Source organism: Passer montanus, unplaced genomic scaffold, assembly GCF_014805655.1.
Source record: "Passer montanus isolate IOZ18808 unplaced genomic scaffold, ASM1480565v1 scaffold39, whole genome shotgun sequence".
NCBI classification, from domain to species: Eukaryota; Metazoa; Chordata; class Aves; order Passeriformes; family Passeridae; genus Passer; species Passer montanus.
Genome location: NW_024368707.1, coordinates 493543 through 515386, shown reverse-complemented (window position 1 = coordinate 515386; position 21844 = coordinate 493543). Strand labels below are relative to the sequence as shown.

Below are 21844 nucleotides of genomic sequence, written 5' to 3'. Positions count from 1 at the left end.
GACAGGATTGAACTGTAACAAACTTAAGGTACAACTACTCTGAATGCCATTTACATTTGAATTATTTGCAGCTATATTTTACTTCATGTGCTACGTAAAATTATAAGCTTAGTATTGTAACCATTTTTTCTGAAATTTTTCTTGCCTATGTTCAGACATCTTGGGATAGATCTTTCTTTCTCAGGATGTATAGTTTGAGAATCACAGGATTCACTGAAAGATTATATGCAAAGGCCCTCAGAGAGTCCACAGTCCCAAATACTACTCAGAGCAGGGCTGACTCCAGAGGTGGATACATTGCTCATGGCTGTGTCCTGGCAAATCTGGAACATCTCCAAGGGTGGAGATCCCCCAGCCTCTCTAAGCAACCTGACAAGGTCCTTTCTTTAGCCTTCCTTGGGGAGGAGGAGGAAGAGAGCAGGAGGAATGCAGCCATACAGCAAGTGTAAGTGTAATAATACCACCTGTATTTTATGGGGAGGGGTGTAATAGCTGTGTATGGGTGGGAGTAACATCCTTGATGAATGCCAGAAGAGACAGAACAAAGGCAAGTTCTTTCATATTTATGTCCCTCAGGAAGAAAACAAAAAGTCCCATGAGGTCTTCCTACACAGAGAAAGAATTCTTCTAGTTTGCCTCCTCTCCCATGATTTCTTTTTTTTTTTTTTTTTCTTTTTTCTGAGAAGCAGGCACTGTCCATAAATGCTGTGGAGCATACTAAATGAAAACCAGTAATTCTGCGAGACAAAGTGGTATTGCTGTCACTCTGTGACATACTTGGGAACGAAATGGGCTGCTGTCCCTGTGTACAGATGGATTTCCTAAACATATTCAGTGAGGATGGCTCAGTGGTTTTAGCCCCATTACCACAGATGGCAGAATCACAGAATGGTTTGGCTTGGAAGAGACCTGGAAGATCATCTATTTCCAACTGCCCTGCCATGGGGGTTGGAACTAGACCTTCCACTAGACCAGATTGCTCCAGGGTCCCATCCAACCTGGCCTTGAACACTTCCAGGGATGGAATAGCAACAACCTCCCTGGGCAACCTGTCCCAGTACTTCACTACCCTGAAGAATTTCTTCCTAAAATTTCAGTTTAAAGCCATTGCCGGGGCCGGGAAGGATGGCGAGGGCTGCCCAGGAGGTGGCAATCGGGAGCCTCTTACGGGAGTGGAGCAAAGGTGGAGGGAGGCTCCCAGGAAAGAGGTGGCTGCCTTTAAGGTGGGTTTATTTGCCTGCCAGATGGGAAGTCTGTGACCAGCCCCTTAGAACAGGTAAAAGCAGTAAGGCTTCTCCACCCACTCGCCTTGATCTTTCATCACCACCGTGGGCCAGGCGGGCGCTTGTGCAACGTGCGCGCCGCGCTCGGGAGGCTGCGGGAGAGGCCCATGCGCTGCCCGCAGCAGCCCGGGCACGGAGGCCGGAGCCGGCGGGGGCTGCGAGCCGGGCCCCCTCTCCGGCCAGCCTGGGGCTGAGCACCTGCAGCGGCGGGATGGAGCTCTCGCTCGGGCTCCTTCTCCTCTGGGCTCTCCTTCCTCCCGAGGCGCACGGCAAAGAAGGTAAGCGTGGGACCCGCCGGTCCCTCTGCCTGGAGGGCTGGGCTGGGGCACGCAGCGAGAGCGACCTCGTTAAGGGGCAGGGAACGGGACCTGGCCCACGCGTCTGGGGCTCCAAGGACACCTCCGAGCGACGGGGGGGTCAGGGAAGGACAGCCGGGTGTGGGGACACCACGGCCTGGCAAATCCCATCCGAATCTCGCGGTGGCTCAGTGAGCGAGCCCAGGTATGTTCTCGCTCTCCTTCACCTCCTCCTAGCTGAAGCAGAAATGCCCCGGCGTATCCAGTGATCCAAGTGAGTTCTGCCCCTGTTCCCCTCAAACACGGCCTTGCAGATAACAAGTTTAAACACAAACTCAGAAAGTTTCTCCCCTCCTCTGGCAACACCCCCGCAGTTTCCTCAGGAAGCCCTCCTAGGAGTTAACCCTTGTGAGCAACCAGACAGTAATTTTATCAGAGTCTTTTACCTACCCTACTCCTGGTAGACGGAGCTGGGCTTTAAAATTTCCTCTTCCACCTCTTTAGCCTTCCATGTTTCCCTTCCCTGTACCACTTACTCCCTTTTATTAGATGTAGTGATTTTTTTTCCCTTCCATCTTGGTAGTTGCACAGTGGTTATGAAACATGGGAGAATGGTAACTTTCAATAGAGAGGTGAGGGAAGTGTAAATCTCTGTTTCCTACCTCCTCCTGCAGTCAGTCCCTGCTAGGGACTTCTGTTTTGTACAGCAAGAGGTGTTGGGGCTTTTCCATCCCAAGGACAATCCTCCTTCGCTTCTGCAGGCTCTGAATTGAGGGGACTTTGTCATAACTGGCAGTTCAGCCATGGACTCAGCTCTGATTCTGTACTCAGTGATCTTTTAAAGGGTCCTTGACAAGCCTGTTTCCACTAAGGATCAGCTAGGTTGTGAATGCAGCTGGCAGACGTAGTGCAGAAGGCCAGCCTGGGTGAGAAGTAATACCGGGTGGCACCGCGCAGGCTTCGGTTTCCAGAAGTGTGACCAGTAGTTGGCAGTAACAGTCAGGGACCTGTCTGCCCACTTCTCCCCCATCTCAGCCGTCTCGTTTGGACTGTGTCTGTGATCCACTCTTCCTTAACTTGTCTCTCAGGGAAACAGCTCATTTTCCAGGCGTCCTCTGAAGCCTTTCTTCTTTTTGGCGACACGTCCTCCCCTGTGGCTGGGCAGCCACATGAGACTCCTAGCAGCAAAGATGTGGACCAGAGTTAGTAGTCCCTGAGGACTTTATTCCTCTGCTTCTGTAGTCTTACTGACTCAATCATCCTTTCCGTGGAGAATCCCTGTTGTGGGATTCACTTTGAGAAGTACTTCTTGCCAGTGGGCTTTGTCCCTCCAGTGGGCACACAGCAGCTGAAGGAGCTGCCATTGCTGGCGGTGCAGAGCGTGGCACAAGGGCTCTGCCAGGTTCCTGTCCCAGCCACTTCCAAGTTCCTTTTCCCTTGCTCTGCTAGAGCTTGCCATGCAGCCGCTCTCACAATGCTGCTTCACTCCTGAAGAGGATGGGATGGCATAGATTTTATCTGGGTTATGGTTCTGGCAGGACAGGCTACCTCACCCTCTGAGCTTTTGGAGCTAACCACAAAAGAATATTATCTCAAATAAAGAGATTGAAAGTAGAGGGGAAGTGAATGAGGAGCCTTGTCTGGACAGGGAGTCTGTGGCTAGGAAGGTTTTGCCATATGACCATACTGTGAGCGCTTGGAACTTGCAAAACCTGGATTCTTGCTTTTCCCTTCTCCCAATCCTGAAAGGGTGTTTCAGAGGTGAGAACAGCAGCGAAATCCCTCTTATCTCTGATTCTGGGCCCACAGCCTGCTTACTCATTCCACAGTACTCTTGCTGATCTGCACTTTACACTATTACTTATAGTTGGCAGGGAGTGTCTGTAAAAGAGTCAGATGAGGGGAAGGAAACCTGGTTATTTAAATGCCATTTAAAAATCTCCCCACTCCTACCTTTCACCCCCAGATTCTTTTCTGAGATGTTCAGAAACGACCCCTCTGAATACACCCACAAGAATCTAAAAGGGAATCCAAAGAATTTTTCTGTTTCTTATGTTCCCAAGCTGGGACTTCGATAGGTGCACAGAAACCAGTAGTCTGTTCTGGCAGCACCGGCAAACCCAAAGGCCGGCACGAAGCTGCATATCCCACAGTGTGTCTTATTCCAACTCCTCTGCTATCTCAATGTTTGCCTACAAAGTGACACATTTTTAAACACGTCTTCAGATCAAGACTAGGCCAAACTGTGATCCTATTTTCAAATTCATTTGACGGCTAAAAGTGAATATACCGATGATTTCTCTTTTGTCACACGACTCCAGGAGCAAGGCTTAAAGCAGCCGTGCAATTCTGCAGGAGGTGGCCATGCTATGGCCGGAACCATTTCTCTCTCTTGATGTCCCGGCCAAAAAAGTCGGCAAGTTGGGAGAGGGTTAAACGATTTCTAGGCCATCGTCAGCTGGTGGACAGCCTGAGTTAGAAGTGGGGGGCTCATCAATTTGCACAAGTGATGCATCTCCGGGCTTTTGGGTACTGTGACAATGGAAAGTCCCTTCTACAACTTCACACTGACTCTGTACTTTCCCACCGTGTTTCAAGTACTGAATAGTCCCTCCAGGCGACACTGATTGATCTTTTGTGTTGGTAATTTATTTGATTGCCGTACTCTTCAGCCATTTAGTTTGCTGCCTTCCTATTTAAAGGAAATATGTGTTCAGCTGCTAATGCCGGGTACCCATCTGAATAGGCTTCAGCCTCCTTCTTCCTTTTTGGGACAGTTTTAGGAAGTGATAAAATTTGTCAGGGTTGCGGTTTCTTGGATGTGTATAGAAAGCGGGGGGGGGTCTCATATATTAGTAAAAACTTTTAACTCCTGACTAACTGCCCTGTCTGGTATCTTTCCGTCCCTCCTCTAGTCATGCTTTTTGAAAGATTTCAAAGGGTTTGAGAGAGGAAATGCAGGCTTTACCTTCTTTGACAAAACAAAGGATGAAACTATTCCGTGGGCCGTATGAGCTGGGTCGCCGATTTATTTTTTTTTTCCCTCTCTTCTGGTTTTCAGTGGATCTACTTGACACAAGCACTGCACAGGGTGAACTGGGCTGGCTTCCCGACCCTCCGGAAGTAGGGGTGAGTACCCACATTCAAGGAAGGGGAGCCACTGGCAGTACTAAATGATGGAAAAATATAACCGTGTTGAAATTTCACCCTACCTGTGGAAACTGAGCTCCTGAGGCTCCACCACCTCCTGGACATTTTAGGCTTTAAAAGCCTCCCTTCACTTGTGCAGCCTCACCCCTAGCTAGCTTTTTAAGGACTGATGCCTATTGACTTCCAGTATGATTAGACATATCCTTGAAATATACTGTTTACATGAAGTAATAAAGTAATGAAGAAAAATTTAAAAAATCAAATAATCCCCCAGTTTTTTATTCTGTTATGCTGCACATAAATCTCATCCATTTTTTTGTCCCAGGAAAATAGGCAGAACAAAAGTATTTCTGTCTCAGTCTCTCGAGAAATTAGAAATACATTACAGGTTTTTTAATTCAGCAGCTGACTGAAGAAATACCTGTTAACTCATGGGGCAGCAATCTGCCTGTGTGGGTGGGCTGCAAGGTTCTCGGATTTTACACCAAACTGTGGTGTTTGGTCCACACAGCTGACAATGAGAGTGGAATTTCCCTTTGTTTTGTGACTGTAAAATTGAGTTGATGAAAATGCTTCAAAATGTACTCCTGAAACCACTGCAACAATGGAACCTGAAAGACAGCTGAACTCTCAGCTATTTTTATGCAAGTACACCTATTTTGTATGAAGCATAGTTGGGCAGTCTCTCTGATGTCACAATCTACATCAGTGAAGGTGGTTTCCTCTGTAGCAGCGGTGCTGTGGGTGTGCTGGAAGGAAGGCACAAAGGAAAGGGAATTTAGGGACTACATTTTGGTAGTTAGCACATATGTTAATACGCAGTTTCAGTTCCTCACCCGTGCTCTTATGTTTGTAGCAAGTGCCAAGATTAGTACTGAATAATCTGACTAGGTTGATTAGTAACAGGATGGAAACGTCTGAGCTGTGTTGCACACAGAGCTGAAGGGTGTACTTCACATAACACTGCTACTTGTACCTAACCTCAGATGCCAGAGATCTCCCATCAGTGAGCTGGATTTGTGTCAATATACTTATCGCACAGAGGAGGAATTTGCTGTGGGGAATTTTCATGCTTTATATGGACAAGGCCCCCGAGGCATAGCCCAGAAGAGGCTGGCTAAGTCTGTGGAGCTGGAACTACACCTTTGTTTTCTCCTCACTTGTAGCCAATGACAGAGGATGAAGTGGCTTGCCAGGTGTGGTTTTTTCATGGTCAGACCGTGGCTGTATCCGGGCCAGACAATGCTCCCATTAACACACGGGCTCAGCCTGAGAACACTGTGCTTCCATAGTTCAGAACTTCTGCAGCACATTTGCCAGCATCTTGCCTAAGCTCAAGGGTGGTCTTTGAGTGAAAGTCTCTGTACTTTAAGTAAAGTGTCTGTAGAGTTTTATTTGTTAAAAGGTTTGTACTAGCTTGCTTTGTAGTAGCTATTTAAAAAGGGTTTCATTCACTTTGGGCTACTATTGGAAACTAGGCTTTTAAAGAGGCAGACTGTAGCTCCTACAAACCCCTTTTATCTACCTTACCACCCACCACCCCCCTCCTCTAACGTATTCCTTGATAATTCTTTTTTGGCTTTGAAGTTCTGCCACAGCAACACCAGGTGGGCATGGAGAGGTGTGTTACAGTACTAGTAGTAGATTTCCAGCTTTTAATATACATTAGAGAGCCAATGATGGCCACTTTGAAGGTGTCAGGAGTATAGAACTTGCTTGCTCTCACATTTCTTTAAGATTCCTCATGCTGCACAAACAGCCTGGTTTCAGATACCACTGAGACTTCAAAAAAAAAAAAAAAAAACAACCTCTCAAATCCAATCATGAACAAATTCACTTATCAGGTATAGTGGCACTGCTTCTTGGCAGTTTGTAAAATGACATTATAAAAAGTTATGAATCACTAATTTGCTTTCAAATATAATTGCATCAGCTGTGAACAGATTGTGATGAGGGATTATGTTTTCCTCTTGTATTTTGCTTTTAATAGAAAAGGCCCTAAGCCATCCCAGCCTGGCTTTGAAGTCAGCCTTGTTCTGAGCAGGGGATTGGAGTAGAGAACCAAAAGTCCTTTCCCTCCTAAATGTTTGCATTTGTGTGATAATTTAGAATTATTTGTTTGTTAGAATTCTGAGCTTGAATTTTTAGCCAAGGCAGAAAAGGTCCTTTATGTTTTGATTTTTTTTCATAATTTTATGTAATATCTATTCCTATGGATTTTCTGTATCAGTTTATGTACGCCTACAATACAACATACTGAGCAATCCAATATTTGTCTTTAATGCTGTGATTATCTCACTCCCAGCTTGTGGGCCTATCTTGAAATTTTCCTTTTATCCAATTTTTTATCTAATTTCCAATTTTTGTGTATGTGAATAGTATTTGCACAATCCAGTCATACTCCCATGAGTACCTCATGTGACTACTTAAGTTCCAAGCCATTTGTGCTGGAGAATGCTGCACACTGGGCTTCTCAATATGACTTTCTCTATATTGTTGAATGAATTGTAAATTAAAGACGCTTCTTTTTTTTTTAGCTGCTACATTTTCTTGGGAGATATGCTTTCATCAGTTCTACAGCTGTCTTTGCTTGTAAAAGGGTCCTTTTTCACGGTGACTTCATTCTTAAAATCGGACGTATGTTATTTCAGGAATCACATGAACTCCTCTGCTGCCAAATTGTGCCATATTCATTACATATTAAAAGTTTGGCAAGGCACAGGTCTTAGCTGGTAGCTGCTTTGTGGAGTTATTTTTCCCAACTTACATTCCTGCTTGGATCATAGCATTATTAAAGGTTATGTCTTTCTTAGTCTCCTTTCCAGGCTGCTGTGGTTCTCAGTCTTTTATTCAAAGTGAGGAGGAGGACATAATTATTTTCCTGCCTGTTTCCTACTCTTCCTTGCTTCCACACATACTTCAAATCATTGCTATCAGTTTCAAGCTTTCTACCATTTTCCCAGTGTGCACGGCCCTACTCAGCTTTCCCAAAGTCTACCTTTAAACAAGAGTAAGGACAGGCATGTAATACCAGTGGCCTAACTGTCCTTAGTATCCCAAAGGCTATCAAAGAATAGCCACTAATTACAAAATCACTTGAAAACTTTGGAAATTATGTGATTCTTGTTCAGGAACAAGAGTTCTGAGTTCTGCACCTCATGTTCCATGGAAAGTTTAATTATGACCACAGCAGATGCCAAAGATATGTGAATACAATTTGATTAAACCAAAAAAAACCAGATTTTTTTTTATGCTGTTGTTGTTGTTGTATTAAAGTCCAGGCATAGTTCAAATTCTACACTGATAAATTTTTAGGTAATAGACTAGATCAAGTACCTGAGACCGGTCAGCAACTTCTATATCACTGACCACACCATAACATTTGCGTGCCTTCAGGTCCTAGCAAGGTGAGGTTGTGTTCCACCAGACTCAGCGGTCCCAGATTTCAGTATCAGCTGATGGCTGGTTTCTGTTCCACCACTTCTTGGTCAGACAGATAGTCCTGGTCACGAAGGAAATAGTGCTATGGGGCACACAGCCTTCCACCTGCAAGCATTCCAGCACAGCACTCCTATCTCATTAAAACTGGGCAGTTCACTGAGTCAGACTTGATGATCACTTAGTCAGACTTGATGATCTCTTACTCAGATAGTCTTACTTGGAAGAGTCTCAGCCAGTCAGCTTTTTGTATCATCCAAAGACGGTGTGGAAAACAGCCATCAGAAAAGCTGCTCTGTGCATGTCTTCCCACTGCTGTTGTTCACGCATGTCCTTTAGGAGCTAACTCAGAGGAGTGCCATCACCTCTGAAGCTGGAGTAGAGTAGCAGTGTACACCTCATTGCTCTCAGTTAAGTACCAGGCACAGGGGATTAGCTCCCCCGAGTGAACAGGATCTATATAGAAATAAGGGAAATATGCTTAGTAAAGTCAACAATCACCTGGAAATGAGAACAGCTCTGGCTTCAGGGTTGTATCCTGACATGACCTGCTGCTGTTGATCTGTGGACTGATGGAGAGATATTTGTTGATGATATCCTGTTAATTGAAAATTAATTATTTTGTGTCAGTTTGGTAGACAAGGAAAAAAATTGTTATGCATATCCAGATAAACTTTACTCAGAAGTGTGAGAAGGAGGAATACAAACCAGTGAGATGAGAACGACTGAAGTGTAAATTAATAGCTGTAGGGAAGGCCAGATTGCATGAGCCACCAACTAGGCAGCCTAGAAAGGAGTCACTGCCAGAGACCCAAGTAACAATCTTGGCCAGTGCACTCAGTGTTGTGACCTGAAGGGGAGAAAAGAGCACATTGTGAGCTGAAGATGCTGTACAGCCATGACATTCATCACCACGGCTGCTAGGGCACTGGGGTAGTGACAGCCCTTTTGCCTGGCAGCTCCAGCAAGCTGCTTCACTCTTTTATAGCTGTTCAATGAGTGGACAAGGTTCACTGAACTTCCTTGAGTCAACACAAAAGCAGCACAAGTCAGCTGGAGCTTGGAGATTAACCTGCCTATAGCATGGTCCTCCAAGAAGACTAACAGGCTATTTAAAATAATAATAATATTAAAACCCAACCAACCAAACAAACAGAAAACCCAAACACAACAACTTCTATTATCTATTATCAACTAAAATACTGGTGATTTTGCAGGCAAAGCAATTAGAAAGAAAAGGCTTTACATCTTTTGTTGCCTGTTGTGTCCTCGAAGGATGAACCTTTGCTTTGAACTGTGTTTCTCACTATCTCAGAGGCAGATCTGCAGGAAAAAATTCCCATTATTTATTTCTCAAAAGGTTATTTCCATTGTTTCCAAGGCCTAGTTTCTGGCTTCTCTTTGCTTGACCTGAATATTGCCAGCTCCTCACATGACTTTCAGGCTGCCATCTCCTGCAGTTTCTTTTCTCCAAGCAGGTTTGATCATCATCAAGGCATAATTGCCCCATCCCTGTGTGGGATTCCACCTGAGCCATCTTTAAAGGAGCTTATACAAACAGAGCAAGTATTGCCCATCACCACCAGAATAATTTTCAGTTTCTCTGTAAACACTAGATGCACACTTGACACACCATACAAAACCACAGCTTACAATATAAAGTCCTTTACCTTGAAAAAATGAAAAAAAATCACTTCCATTTACAACGAATCCTATGCAATGTAATGCAAAAATAACGCTAGAGCTAACATTTGCTTTATTGGTAATGTGGCTTTAGCCATGAATTCTGAACTCTTAAGATGCACAATCTGATTTTTCACTCCTGTCCTTTTTGTAGTTTTTGGTACTGTTAGTGAGTGTTAGTAAAAAAATGTTCCAAACCAGCTAGGTGAAATGTTGGACTAGACTATCATTATCACTCATCTAGCACCATCTGCTATGACCAGAACTGTTTTCATGCAAGACCTTAATGTGGTCAGCCAGTTCAGAGAATAAGCAGAGAGCAGAACCTGGCTCTGACAAACAGGTTCTGTAATCAATGCACTGACGCTTGGTGTCCCACATGAAAACCTTATCTTCCCATAAGAGCATGAGTACCAGTTAAATTGAAAGGACATGGGTGGGATGGAGACCTATGCGCTAGTGCCCTAAAGAATGAGTAATTGCATAATGGAGTTGCTCCTCCCTGAAAATAACCTGTGGATCATTATGGGGAAAAAATATATATCATCCCACCCATAAAGATACTGTAGATAAGTAAACATCTCTTCTGTGTTCAGTTGTGTCAAAGGCTCCATGATGATGTGATGAAATTAAAATTGCCTGACCATAGCCAAATGATTAAAAGAAATAAGAGCAGCCTCAGCTGTTCTCAGATTTAAAGTTACAGGACTCATGAAGTGTCTAGATGTCACCACGCTTCTTTCATCATCGTCATCTAAATTGTCTTCCACACCAGCAAAAGAACTTTAAAGAGTATTGAGAAACTTTCAGTAAAGGGTCATAGAAGCTTCACTTCTAGAATACACCACTGTGGTGATGCTATTTTCGGTTGGCTGGTCCAGCTTGCCTCCTGACAAATTTTTGTCAGATGTATTTCAACTGAAGAGAAGCTCTTCACTGTATTAAAACAGGTGCCAGCAAGGTGCCTCTCTTGTCACCGGCTTTCCTCTGAGAAAACTACACTATGATTGTAGCACAGCTGTAATTACCTTCAATACTGAATCTGTTCCAGGAAGGGGTTTTGGTCATGGTAGCATGCAAATGCTATACTATACAAAAATCAAGACACTCCACAGGCAACACAGCAGCCAGGGAAAAGGGATAAAAACTGTTCAGTGGCACGTTTTCCTAGATCGTTTCAGGCTTGCCACACCAGTGATATTGTTGCTGAAAAAGGTTGCTATTTTGGGGCCTTGCAATTTTTCTTCAGGAAGAGAATTAATGGCGTCTCAATTCTGTAGAAAATTAAATGAGATTGAGACACACTATGCACAGGTGCATTGTAGCTGTCTTTATTAACTTAGTTGGTATTTTGTCCTAGTGAAATTTTCTAACCCAAAGTTAAACAAGCCATTAGATTTCAGCATATGAACTCTTTGACTTTTCCAATAGGAGTTTTTATTAACATTTCCAGTGGAGACATGCATCTTAGTTTAGTAACTTTAAGCCGACTGGCTAGGCTTGCCTAGCTTTTGCTTCTGTAAGTCTCTTAGAAGTATCACCGTGCCTTTCCTTGGGGGTCTGCAGACAACAGATTGGAAGTCACTGTGCTGAGGTAATGTGAAAGCAAATGAGATAGAGCTCACAGCAGGCAGGCAGGCTCTTTTTTGAAAGGAGACAGGGAAAGTCCGTGGCAAGCTGGAGATGGAGATGGTATTCTTACTGCGAGTCACAAGCTCTTATGACTCCAGTCCCAGCCTACAATTTGCAATACTGTCACAGTCTGCTGCCTCTGTCACTGGTAGCCTACCTCTCCATTAGCAGGATGAAATTTGTATTTGTCAACATTAAAACTTGTTTCCTTCCTTTTTTTCCCCACTAAAAAAGGCTAAAACCAAAAGAGACCACTTCATTGATGCCTGCAAAGCCTGAGACAGTGGCTCCAAGGCGTGCAAACTGTCTTTTATACCTGATGGTAAATCCTAGAAAGAGTAGTCCACAGATAGATAAAGGAATCACAGCTTGTCCTAGATAGGATCCTTGACACAAACATAATCTATAGAAGGCTTATTATACAGAAAAAAGCAGAGTAAGTATTCCGTAGGCTCCAGAGCTTCAAACTGTATCATCGTTTCAGAGTCAATAAAGGCAGATATTAAAAGGCACATGCCTTATCTTATCTTTGGACTTTTACTCACATGGCAGACCAAACCAATACTGTTTACTACAAATATCTATTGGTGCCCTTCCAGATTGTCATTGAAGTCATTCTGAACGGCCTTTGTAAAGACAGCTTTCTTTATATGGAATCAAACCAATACGAGGAAAGTTGCTTTCCTTTTTTCCTTTTTACTGAACTCACAGTGTTTTGAGGTTATTGACACAGTACCTTGGCTTTGAGGTTGTGTTTAACTTGACTCTTAATTGCTGTGCTGGAATAATTTTGCTCTGTATTACACCACCATACCAAGATTTTCAAGAACAAACCTCTGGAACTAGGTGCCTGTATTAGTACATGGGTTTCTGAAAAACACAGGAAACCCATTTGTTCTCAAATTCAATGGCCACATACATAGACTCTTTAGGAAGCCAAGGTACTAACCTATGGCACTCTCCTGAATGCATTGGCATTTGTTTTCTTAGCAACTTTTAAAGAATTCTAAAAGATTTTAAGAGTTTGAAGACTAGTTTAAGGACAGTTTAGACTCTAATTTAAAAAAATAAGAAACTTTAAAAGGCATTTTAAAGAATAACATGCAAAGACTTTAAGACCTCTTTAGTTTGCTTGGAGCAGGGAACTGGACTAGATGATCTTCAAGGGTTTTTTCCATCCTAAATCTTTCTATGATTCTGAATGTCATGAGAAAGTTTTCTCTCACATCAAAAAAACATAAATTCACTCACTGCTATAATAAGTCTCACTGACACTGTTCTCCACTTCTAGAAGAATGTTACCTATTCTATGGCCAACTGGAGTAAGGCAACAGTGTCTGGAATGAAGTGGGTAAAAAGTTACATTATAAAAGGAGGTTGATTCAATGTCATTGGCAGACAAACTGCAGAGGCAAGTAATTAATATTGACTGGCCAGACTTTACCACACATGTTTATGAAGAATATTACATTAAAAATCAGAGGCATACGTTTTGATTTTGCAGCAGATTCTTTGAGGATGGGAGACAGTTGCCTGGCAACTTCTGGTCTCATCACCCTTTCATTAAATGTATGTAACAGTTTTCCTCTACTACTTTGAATTTAAAAGCTTCACTGAATAATGAAAATAAGTCAGAAGCATATTTAACAATAGTTCTCTATTGTTAGCATAAATAATATCCTCATTTTACTTCCTTTACCCATCAGCAGTAGAGTCTAGAAAAAAACATCTGACTCCCTTGTTATTTCTTTGCACTACACTGCATATGAAACTGTGCAATTGTCAGTGCCAAGCATCTTTGCCCTGAAGAACTGAGTCTGGAAGAAGCTAGGCTGAGATGAGCTAAGAAATACAGGAGTTAGCAGTTGGATTTTTTTTCCAGCAGTATAGTTTAAAGGAATTTTTGTTGTTGTTGTTGCTAGAGCTGTCACCACTGAAGATGAAACTTTGGTCCTGTATCATGTAAGTTTTAAAAATGTATTTTCTGGATGGGCACCACAACAGCTCATGTCTTTCAGTGAGACATGCAAAAACCACTTTCTGGTGACACTTGTCTGTGGTACTGCCTTGGGATAAACTGCTAATGGAAAGTTGTCTAACTCTCAGCCTCCAAATGCAATTATGCTTTTCCCAGGCAGACACGCATTGAAAAATGCTTCTAAAAGCCAGTCCTAACATTGGCAGTGTATGAAAGCCAGTTTACTCTTATTCTCCTTCCTAGCTTCTTTTCTTCTACTCCGGTCTATTTCAGGATGCATTATAAATTCAGTTCTGTAACATTTTCCAGAAGGTTTTCAGTTAAAGACTGCAAGAGGTCATTAAGTGATTGTCCCTCCTGCTTGATCAATTGGGATTGATCCATCAGTCTCTTTCTTTGTTTTGCTATCATAAATCCTTTGACCTTCAGTGAGTGAAATAAGTGTAAATCCTGTGTGCTGCAGGTCTATGCCAGCTGGATCAGATTAAGAGGGTGGGGTAACACTGGGGATTAATTATGTGAAGAAAAAAGGGAACAAGAAGGGACACATAGATACCATCCCCAGAACTTCTTGGGAGGAGACTGCTAGTATGCACTTAGGTAAAAGGCTGAAATCATGCAGAGGAGCTTGTGCTATCAGCAGGACTTGCTAGTTTGGAGAAGGCTCTCCAATACTTTTCAGAGTGGGGCTGTGTAGGAGGTATATAGGAGGTATACTTTAACTCATGGCATGAAAGCAGAGCCTCTTATGCACTCTGTGGGTCCACCTCTTGTATTCCACTAGCAGAGTGACCTGGTCTGTGGGGAGAAAAGATGTGGTGCTATGAGCACAGGAGGTGGTGGTGCTAAAGAAATGTGTGAATCTCATGCTCAGCCCATGAGATTTGACAAGTCTGGAGTAACACAGAGACTGAGGCCTTGTTTAAATTGCATCTTAACCTGGAGTGTGATTTAAAACCAAGATGCTTAAACTTGTGCCAGTACTTATGTGGGCACTTGTTTCAATTTAATTTGATTAAACATTTAAAGCATAATGAGAAAGGCAGTCTTAGCATTGGAGGAAAAACAATGTAAGTTATCTTCCCTGTGGACAAAACCTTGCTTTCCAAATGTTCAGTTCTCATATGTCAATTACTCAAAAGAGAATGTTCTTTGCATTTTGTATCCAACCTGTGGCAAGGAAAGAAAAGCTAGAGCCACCTAAAATTTGGCAAAAGCATATGTTAAAATCAGTATCAAACTTTATTAGATTCATGCAAATAGTAAGGTCATATAACCAGCTAGGCCCTTGTCTTCCTCTTGGCCATTACTGGCCTGGGTAAGATGCAGAACCTTAATGCAATATGAAGTCAGAAAAATCAACTGAGTTTTAATAGTTAAATTAGGTTTTGCAAAACATCCCACTTAAAGAAGCGTGAACTCCAAGTTAATGAGTGCTTGCTCTACAACAGTCCTTCTGCAATTTACCTTTCTATTATGCCAGGCCACCTTTTCTCTTACTCCAAAATGCTGTGCATTATTTCCAGGGGCAGATAATAGACCTGGTAGGTCCTACTGTACACCCTGGATGTAAACTGTGGCAGAAAGAAGTGGCAAATACATGGAAGTAGTGGGTCTTAATCTCCAAGATAAGGCAGTGCATGGAAGAAGTAAACTGAAACCAAGGTAGGATGAAGGAGATGTACAAAGGTCTGTGTAAGTCAGATCTAATTGCAGGATCCTCTTTGCTCCCTATGTACAGAGTTTAGGCAGCCAAGGGGCTCTAGACCAGATGCAGCTTTTGCTAAGTGTAAGAGACTTTAGCTAGTGAGGCTTTAAGCCCAAACCCTGTGCAAGAACTGATTTTTAGGCAAGATTTTGTCATATTTGAAGTGAAACGTATTTCTCACAGCTGTATAACAGTATGTGTTTTGTTCTCCCCTGGGAGCAGTGGAGTGAAGTGCAGCAGATGATAAATGGTACCCCGATCTACATGTACCAGGACTGCAGTGTGCTTTCCGAGGGTGACACTGATCACTGGCTTCGCACCAACTGGATTTATCGGGGTGAGGCAGCCTCACGTGTTTATGTGGAGCTAAAGTTTACGGTGAGGGACTGCAAGAGCTTCAAAGGTGAGGTGGTGACCTGCAAAGAGACCTTCAATCTCTATTATATGGAGTCTGAACAAGATGTTGGGATCCAGTTTCGCCGCCCGCTGTTCACCAAGGTCTGTATTGCTGGGGGTGAAGACTGAGTCATATCTTTCAGCTTAAAGTTGTCATATCTTTCAGCTTAAGCTAGGTGTGTCTTGCTGGCTGGGACAGGCCAGGAGAACCAGCATGCAGGGAAGGGCATGGGATAGTAAGTGTTGTCCTTAGATTAAACTTTACCCCCGGTGCCCTCTGTGATGCTCAGAGCACTCTTTGCCACGGGAGGCATAGGAGGTTTCAAATGAGATCAGACCTGTGTTCTGCATAACCTCTTATTTAACCAGACACCACGTAGGTAAGGATTCTAAAGGGTTGTGACAGGGCTGGATGGTTACACCAATTTTTAGAAATAGTAAAGCAGAGACCAAAGGAATTTTACTTGCCTTAGGGAATAAAACAAGATTAGACCAAGCAGAGAACAGAATCCAGTTCAGGTCTCAGTGGTCCTGATTATTTACTCTGATTGCCATGAGGTAGAGGGTCTTGTTTCATAAACCTGGAGGTGATGGCTTGCTACAGTGAAGTTCTCCCTGGTGTGAAGGTATTTAGCACTGCTGTATTTTACCTGCTATTTTCCTCAATGTTGTGCTCTCTTGCCATGGAAACACTGGAACTGCAGGACAGAAAACCTCTGCTTATTTTTCAGAGAAAATTCTCTAAACCAATTCTCTTCTAATAGAAACCACAGACCTACCCTTTCCTTTGCAGTTTAAATGAGATGCGATGGAAACAAAGAGTAATAAAGGCCACGACAGGTAGAGCAGAACTCTGGTAACTGATTCCCCTCCCTCCCCAGTGCTCCTCCACCTCCCCTCCAGCCTACAACATGAATTTGTGCGATACCTCCACAACTCCTAAACATGCCTTATGATCCCTGCCAAATACAGCTGCTCTGCAGAGCCTTTCATCTCCCATCCAACTGCAAGGAGTGGGTGGTGTCGTACAATGGGAAGGGGCCTGGGGAGGAGAGGATCAGTTATCAGGCTCTCCCACCAAGAAGAAAGGCCACCCCACCTGCAGTCCTGCTCTTCCATGTCACAGGGTGTCACAGAGGCCTTTCCCATTTGCTCAAGCATGGAAAATATCCTCACTCACTCATTCACTCTTACCCTTTGTTTGCAGAGGCAGTGGGAATGCAAAAGCATGGGAGTATTTTTCACCCAAGTACCTACAGTCCTGAAATATGTTGAGTGCTGCACAGGGAGCACCTTACAGTAGATTATCTGAACTGCAGCAACTATAGCCTAAAAACAAGTGGCTGTAATTCCCTGGTTGGTTTCAAAGCACAGGTCTTTAGTGGTGTTGTAGATTTACTGCATGCAACTTGTAAAGAAAATTATGACAGAAAAAGGGCAGTTCCTGAAGACCTCTGAAATCAGAGGCTCGGAACACAGGGTACTGTAGAAGACCAGTGAATGACTATAAAGCAGTTGAAGGAGATGATGGAAGGTACAGAGGCAGGAAAATATGCCTGCCCCATTTTTAACACCTCTTTCAAGTGCAAAGAAAGCACGAAGTGCAGTGGCATTAGAAGCAGTTAACCAGACAGCCCCTAAAAGGCCTTAGTATAAAAGAGGCTTGAGAGGAATGGGTATCTCAGCTGCTGTAGCCTGTTCAGATGGCAAAGCTTTTGTCTTTCTCTTTTTCATGTAGCTCAACACTGTGGCAGCAGATCGAAGTTTCACAAGCAGAGACATCGAGTCGGGGGCCATGCAGCTGAACACAGAAGTGTGCCCCATTGGGAAGCTCTCTCGCCGGGGCTTCTACCTGGCTTTCCAGAACTCTGGGGCTTGTGTAGCGATGGTGTCTGTCCGAGTGTATTACAAGACTTGCCCGGAGGCGGTGCGGGGCCTGGCCCGCTTTCCAGAGACGCTGGCAGGGTCAGAGGGGCTGACAGAAGTGCCCGGAGTGTGTGTGGAGTACGCAGCTGAAGAAGTGGGCTCTCCCCCAAGGATGCACTGCAGCACTGACGGGGAGTGGCTGGTACCAGTGGGCCGATGCCTTTGTGCTGTGGGGTTTGAGGAAGTTGATGGGAGCTGCGTAGGTGAGTATGCAGACACTAGCTGTAGGCCATGGGAGAGGTTCCAGAGAGCTAAAGATCAGAGTATCTGTAAGCAGAAAGTGGGATCAGGAGTTAGTGTGGTCTACCTCTCTCTTGCCTACCCTCTGTATCTTATATCTTTCCTTCTCCTTTCCTTCTTAGCTTCTCTTAGTCAGTTGTGATTTTTCTCCTCGTGTGTCAGGTGCAAGACCTGCACACACCTCTCCACTCCCTCTTGGGCTTCATCCAGGAGCTTTCAGCTCTGGAGCTAGTTTCTGCGAGCTGTAACTGTGTGATTGACACTGACTCACTCAACAACTGGTTCTCAACCCTTGAACAGCAGCCTTGTTCTCTCAGGGCAGATGGGTCAGACACACAGAGCAGGGTATTTATCCCATGACTAGACAGCTGAGAGGCAGAGGGGAGAGGTTTCTCCTCTGTCCCTCATTCTTGGACTGGTATGGCTCTTCTGCCATGGGAGACCGTGTAAAGCATATCGCACAACGGCGTGGTGCCTGCCCTTCTGAAGAAGAGCAATTAGCAAGCAAAAGAGTCACCAGGGTGCTGGAGTCACAGCAAGAGTTGTTGGAGTAAGAAGTTCAGGACTCTCCCTTGGCTGCAGAGAAGACAAGATTCAGCTTCTTAAGGCAACTTAGTTTGACATGTGTGGTGTTTTGGAGGATATGTATTACTGCAGGGAGAGAGGTAAAAGACTCTGCTCTTGTTGCCAGAGCTGTGTGGCACAAAGCTAAGGCCACAGGGATCCATGCAGTGCTCTCAGATTCAGCAGGTGACCCGTGTCTCTGCTTTGCTCTGCTACAGGGAGCTGGGGTCTCTATGAATCCCTACTGCTTGCTGCTTGTTTTGCTTGGAGAGCTGGAGAAGGTTGAAGCACAAGATCCTTGGCCTCCTTCAGCAATCCCCTCTCTTTGCACAGCCCAGCCAGTTTTTCCACTTCGGTGCTACAGAGCTCTCCCCGCCCTCCTGAGAGCACTCCTCTGGGAAGGGGCAGGGAAGCTGTCATGTCTGGACAAGCCTCGACTGCTATCGCAGCACAGGTTCATTCTACATCTGTGCTTTCATCCCACTCCGCCCAAGTACAGCTGCAGCCAGAAGTATGTTTTGCAGGATTAGTAGGGACAGGGGAAGTCTCCCAGGAGAGGAAGGGAAGAGGGGAGAACCTAGCAGGAGTAGAGAGAAGTACTTCATGACCAGAATAGTGTCTTATTGGAGCATCAGGGGAGAAGGTGAATGCAGTGGAGGGGATATCTTAGGATCAACCCCCTCAGCAGAAAAGACCAGACTGTGTAATGGACTGGGAGTAATCCAGCTCAGGATAAAGACTGAAATCACAGCTTTTACTTTGTCCTCAGAACAGATGAGGTCTTCCTCAGGCACATAAAGTGTGACAGAATAGAAGATGTGGCAATGTCATTCTAATTCTGAGTTCTGCCTGGAGTAGGGAGAGAAAAAAAAAAAAAAAACAACCCACAAAAAACAAACAAACAAAAAAAACACCCCACACCTGGAAAGCTGCACCTTTGCCTTTTAACCAGGAAAAGAACCTGATCTCTTGTTATAGGACAGTAGACACCAGAAAGCCAGAGGTTGGTTCAGGTCCTTACTTAGTTCCCTCAATCTCTCCATCAATTCCCAAAGGTCTGCTGAGGGTAGAATGGCTTAGCCACCCCAGAGTCCCAGAAAAGCTGTGCCTGCCCCAGAGCATTCAGACTTTGCTGCCCATAAACCCAGAGCTCGTGATTAACTTCCTCAAGTATGTAATTTGCTGTGCCCACAGAGGCTGGCTGTGCCCCGGCCTGTGCTCTGGCTCCTTGCTGGGCTCTGCAGGCCGGCAGGTGAGCCGAGCTCCCCGCCAGCCCCGCTCTGGGGCCTGCAGCCTTCCCGGCCTAGCTGGGACTCACGAGGGGCACCTGCAGGAATAAGGAATGAAGGAAGCGCCCCATCCATCCTTTCTGCCCCCTGGTGCTTGGTGAGCAGGCCCCTTCCCAGACTCGTTTTTCCCATCGTGCCGCCCGGAGCGGGTGCTCAAGGCCCGGGGAAACCGGGGGCCAGCGGGGCTGGGCAGGGGCCGAGGCTACTGGCTCTGCGCCCGCCTCGCCCGCCTCCCCCTGGCCGGCCGCGGGCAGCTGCCCCTCCACCTCCGCACCCCCGGGGCAGGGCGGGGGGAGCCGGGAGCACCAGCAGGCCCTCCGCACCGCCGGCCCCGGGGCCGGGCCGGGCCGGGCTCCGCGGGCCGCTCCCGCCCCCTGCCGGCCGCCGCCGCCAGCTCGTGTCGCCGGTGTCCCCGCTGCTGCTCTCGCCTCCTGAATTTGTCCCTTGGAGCCGAGTACGCCGTGCAGCTCCCGCCCTGCGGCATCTCTGCCAGGTTGTGGGCTGCCTGCAAGGCATCTCCTGCTTGGAGGGGCTCGGCACAGCATGGGTGGGCGGTGGGCTGGAGTGGCGCTGGGGAGGAACAGAGGCTCTCCTGGGGTCAGAGTTACCTGTCCTGGAACATAAGTCTTATGAGGAGCGGCTGGAGGAGCTGGGGGTGTTCAGCACGGAGACTTATCCCTCTCTACAAATACCTGAAAGGAGGGTGTAGCCAGGCGGGGATCAGTCTCTTCTCCCAGGCAAGTAGTGACAGGACAAGAAGACACAGTCTTTATCTTGTTTAGGCTGGACATTAGGAAGAATTTCTTCAAGACGGGGTGATTAGACATTGCAATGGGCTGCCCATGGCGGTGGTGGAGTCACCATCCCCGGAGCTGTTTAAGAAAAGGAATGTGGCACTTAAAGCTATGGTCCAGTTCACATGGTAGTGTTCAGTCACAGCTTGGACTTGATGATCTCAGAGATGTTTTCCAGCTTAATTGATTCTGTGATTCTTGCAAAGGTTCCCAACCCCAAATTTCTTTCATTTACTTGCAGGCGGTCTCAGCCTGATAAGAGTGTATGTATATTGTGTCATATCTGTGGCAGGCAACATCAGCACCTCTGTGTTATACAAGAATATGGCCATGCACTTCCTTTGTTTTTCATGTCAAAGCTCTCCTGACCCAAACTGATCCAATGTCAGGAACTCTCAAATCTTATGCTGGAACAAAGTGGTAGGAGGCCTCAAAACTTTCATCTTCAGTCCAGCAAGTAGAAGTGCTCTCAGTTGTGAGCAGTCTGAAGATCAAAGTAACCTTTACTGCCTGTTTCTCAAAGGGATTATTTGATCTGGAGTGTAAGTGGAATCTCTTTAGGCTGTGACAATCAATACTTGAGCCTTGTAATTATTTTCAATGGCCTTTGCTATCATTAATCACATAGTTGCATGATTGTATCTCAGAATGATAGATTTTCCTGAGTGGTTCTGTCATTTCCCAGAATCAGAAGGTGCTGGTTGCTCCTACTTGTGACTACTTCTCTTTTCTGGGCTCTTTAAGCATCCCTTCTGCAGACTGATGATGAGTAGTCTTGTTTGGCATGTGTTAGTGGAAAGTTTTCAAGGTCCCTCAGATGTTCCTCTTTGTCATATAGTAGGAATGGCTGGGTTGTTTTTTTGTCTTCTGGATAAAGAATCATTTCCTATACTATGCTCCACTACAGTAAGCTATTTGTGTGAAGCTCCTCAACAGATGGTTTTCTCCATTGGGATCTCTTGAGGATTACACAGGATATTGTTGCTTTTATAGTGCAATATAAAAAGGGTCATTCCCTCAATGCGCAAGTTAAATGCAAAGTGGTAGTTCTGGCAGAAAATTGAAAATTAGTCTATGCATTTCTCAACCATCTGATTAGCAATATGTTGGTTGTTTCTTTAGCTAAAGAACTTCTGATTCATTTAGCACAGGCTGGAAAACCATTAAATTCACAGGTTTCCTTAAGCTCCGTCACTGATTTTCTTCTCCCTGCTACAACCGTACAGGTGAAGCATTGACCTTGAGACAACTGGTAAGCTGACCAGTGCTTCTGTGGATTGAACTAATAGTAACACAGTAAAACCAGGTGGTCAGATGTTATACTGGGAGAGTGTGGTTGCTAATTTTTGTAGAACTAGAAGTAGAAAGCATGTGTCACCTATTCTCTTGTAGTCTGTGTTGGCTCCATAGCCAGTTACACTTGATGCTGTGAGGTGAACTGATAGCTTCCTAGATATCCCCCAGGGC

General features: G+C 45.1%; 1 protein-coding gene across 1 annotated transcript in view; it reads left to right on the top strand.

Moving 5' to 3' along the window:
* Positions 1-1494: 1494 nt before the first annotated feature.
* Positions 1495-21844, top strand: part of EPHA1 (EPH receptor A1) — a 32858-nt gene continuing 12508 nt past the window's right edge. Inside the window, exons 1-4 of the mRNA XM_039717729.1 lie at positions 1495-1561; positions 4641-4708; positions 15391-15666; positions 17303-17693. Of these exons, the coding sequence (XP_039573663.1) occupies positions 1495-1561; positions 4641-4708; positions 15391-15666; positions 17303-17693 (802 nt within the window). The remainder of the gene's footprint in view (positions 1562-4640; positions 4709-15390; positions 15667-17302; positions 17694-21844) is intronic.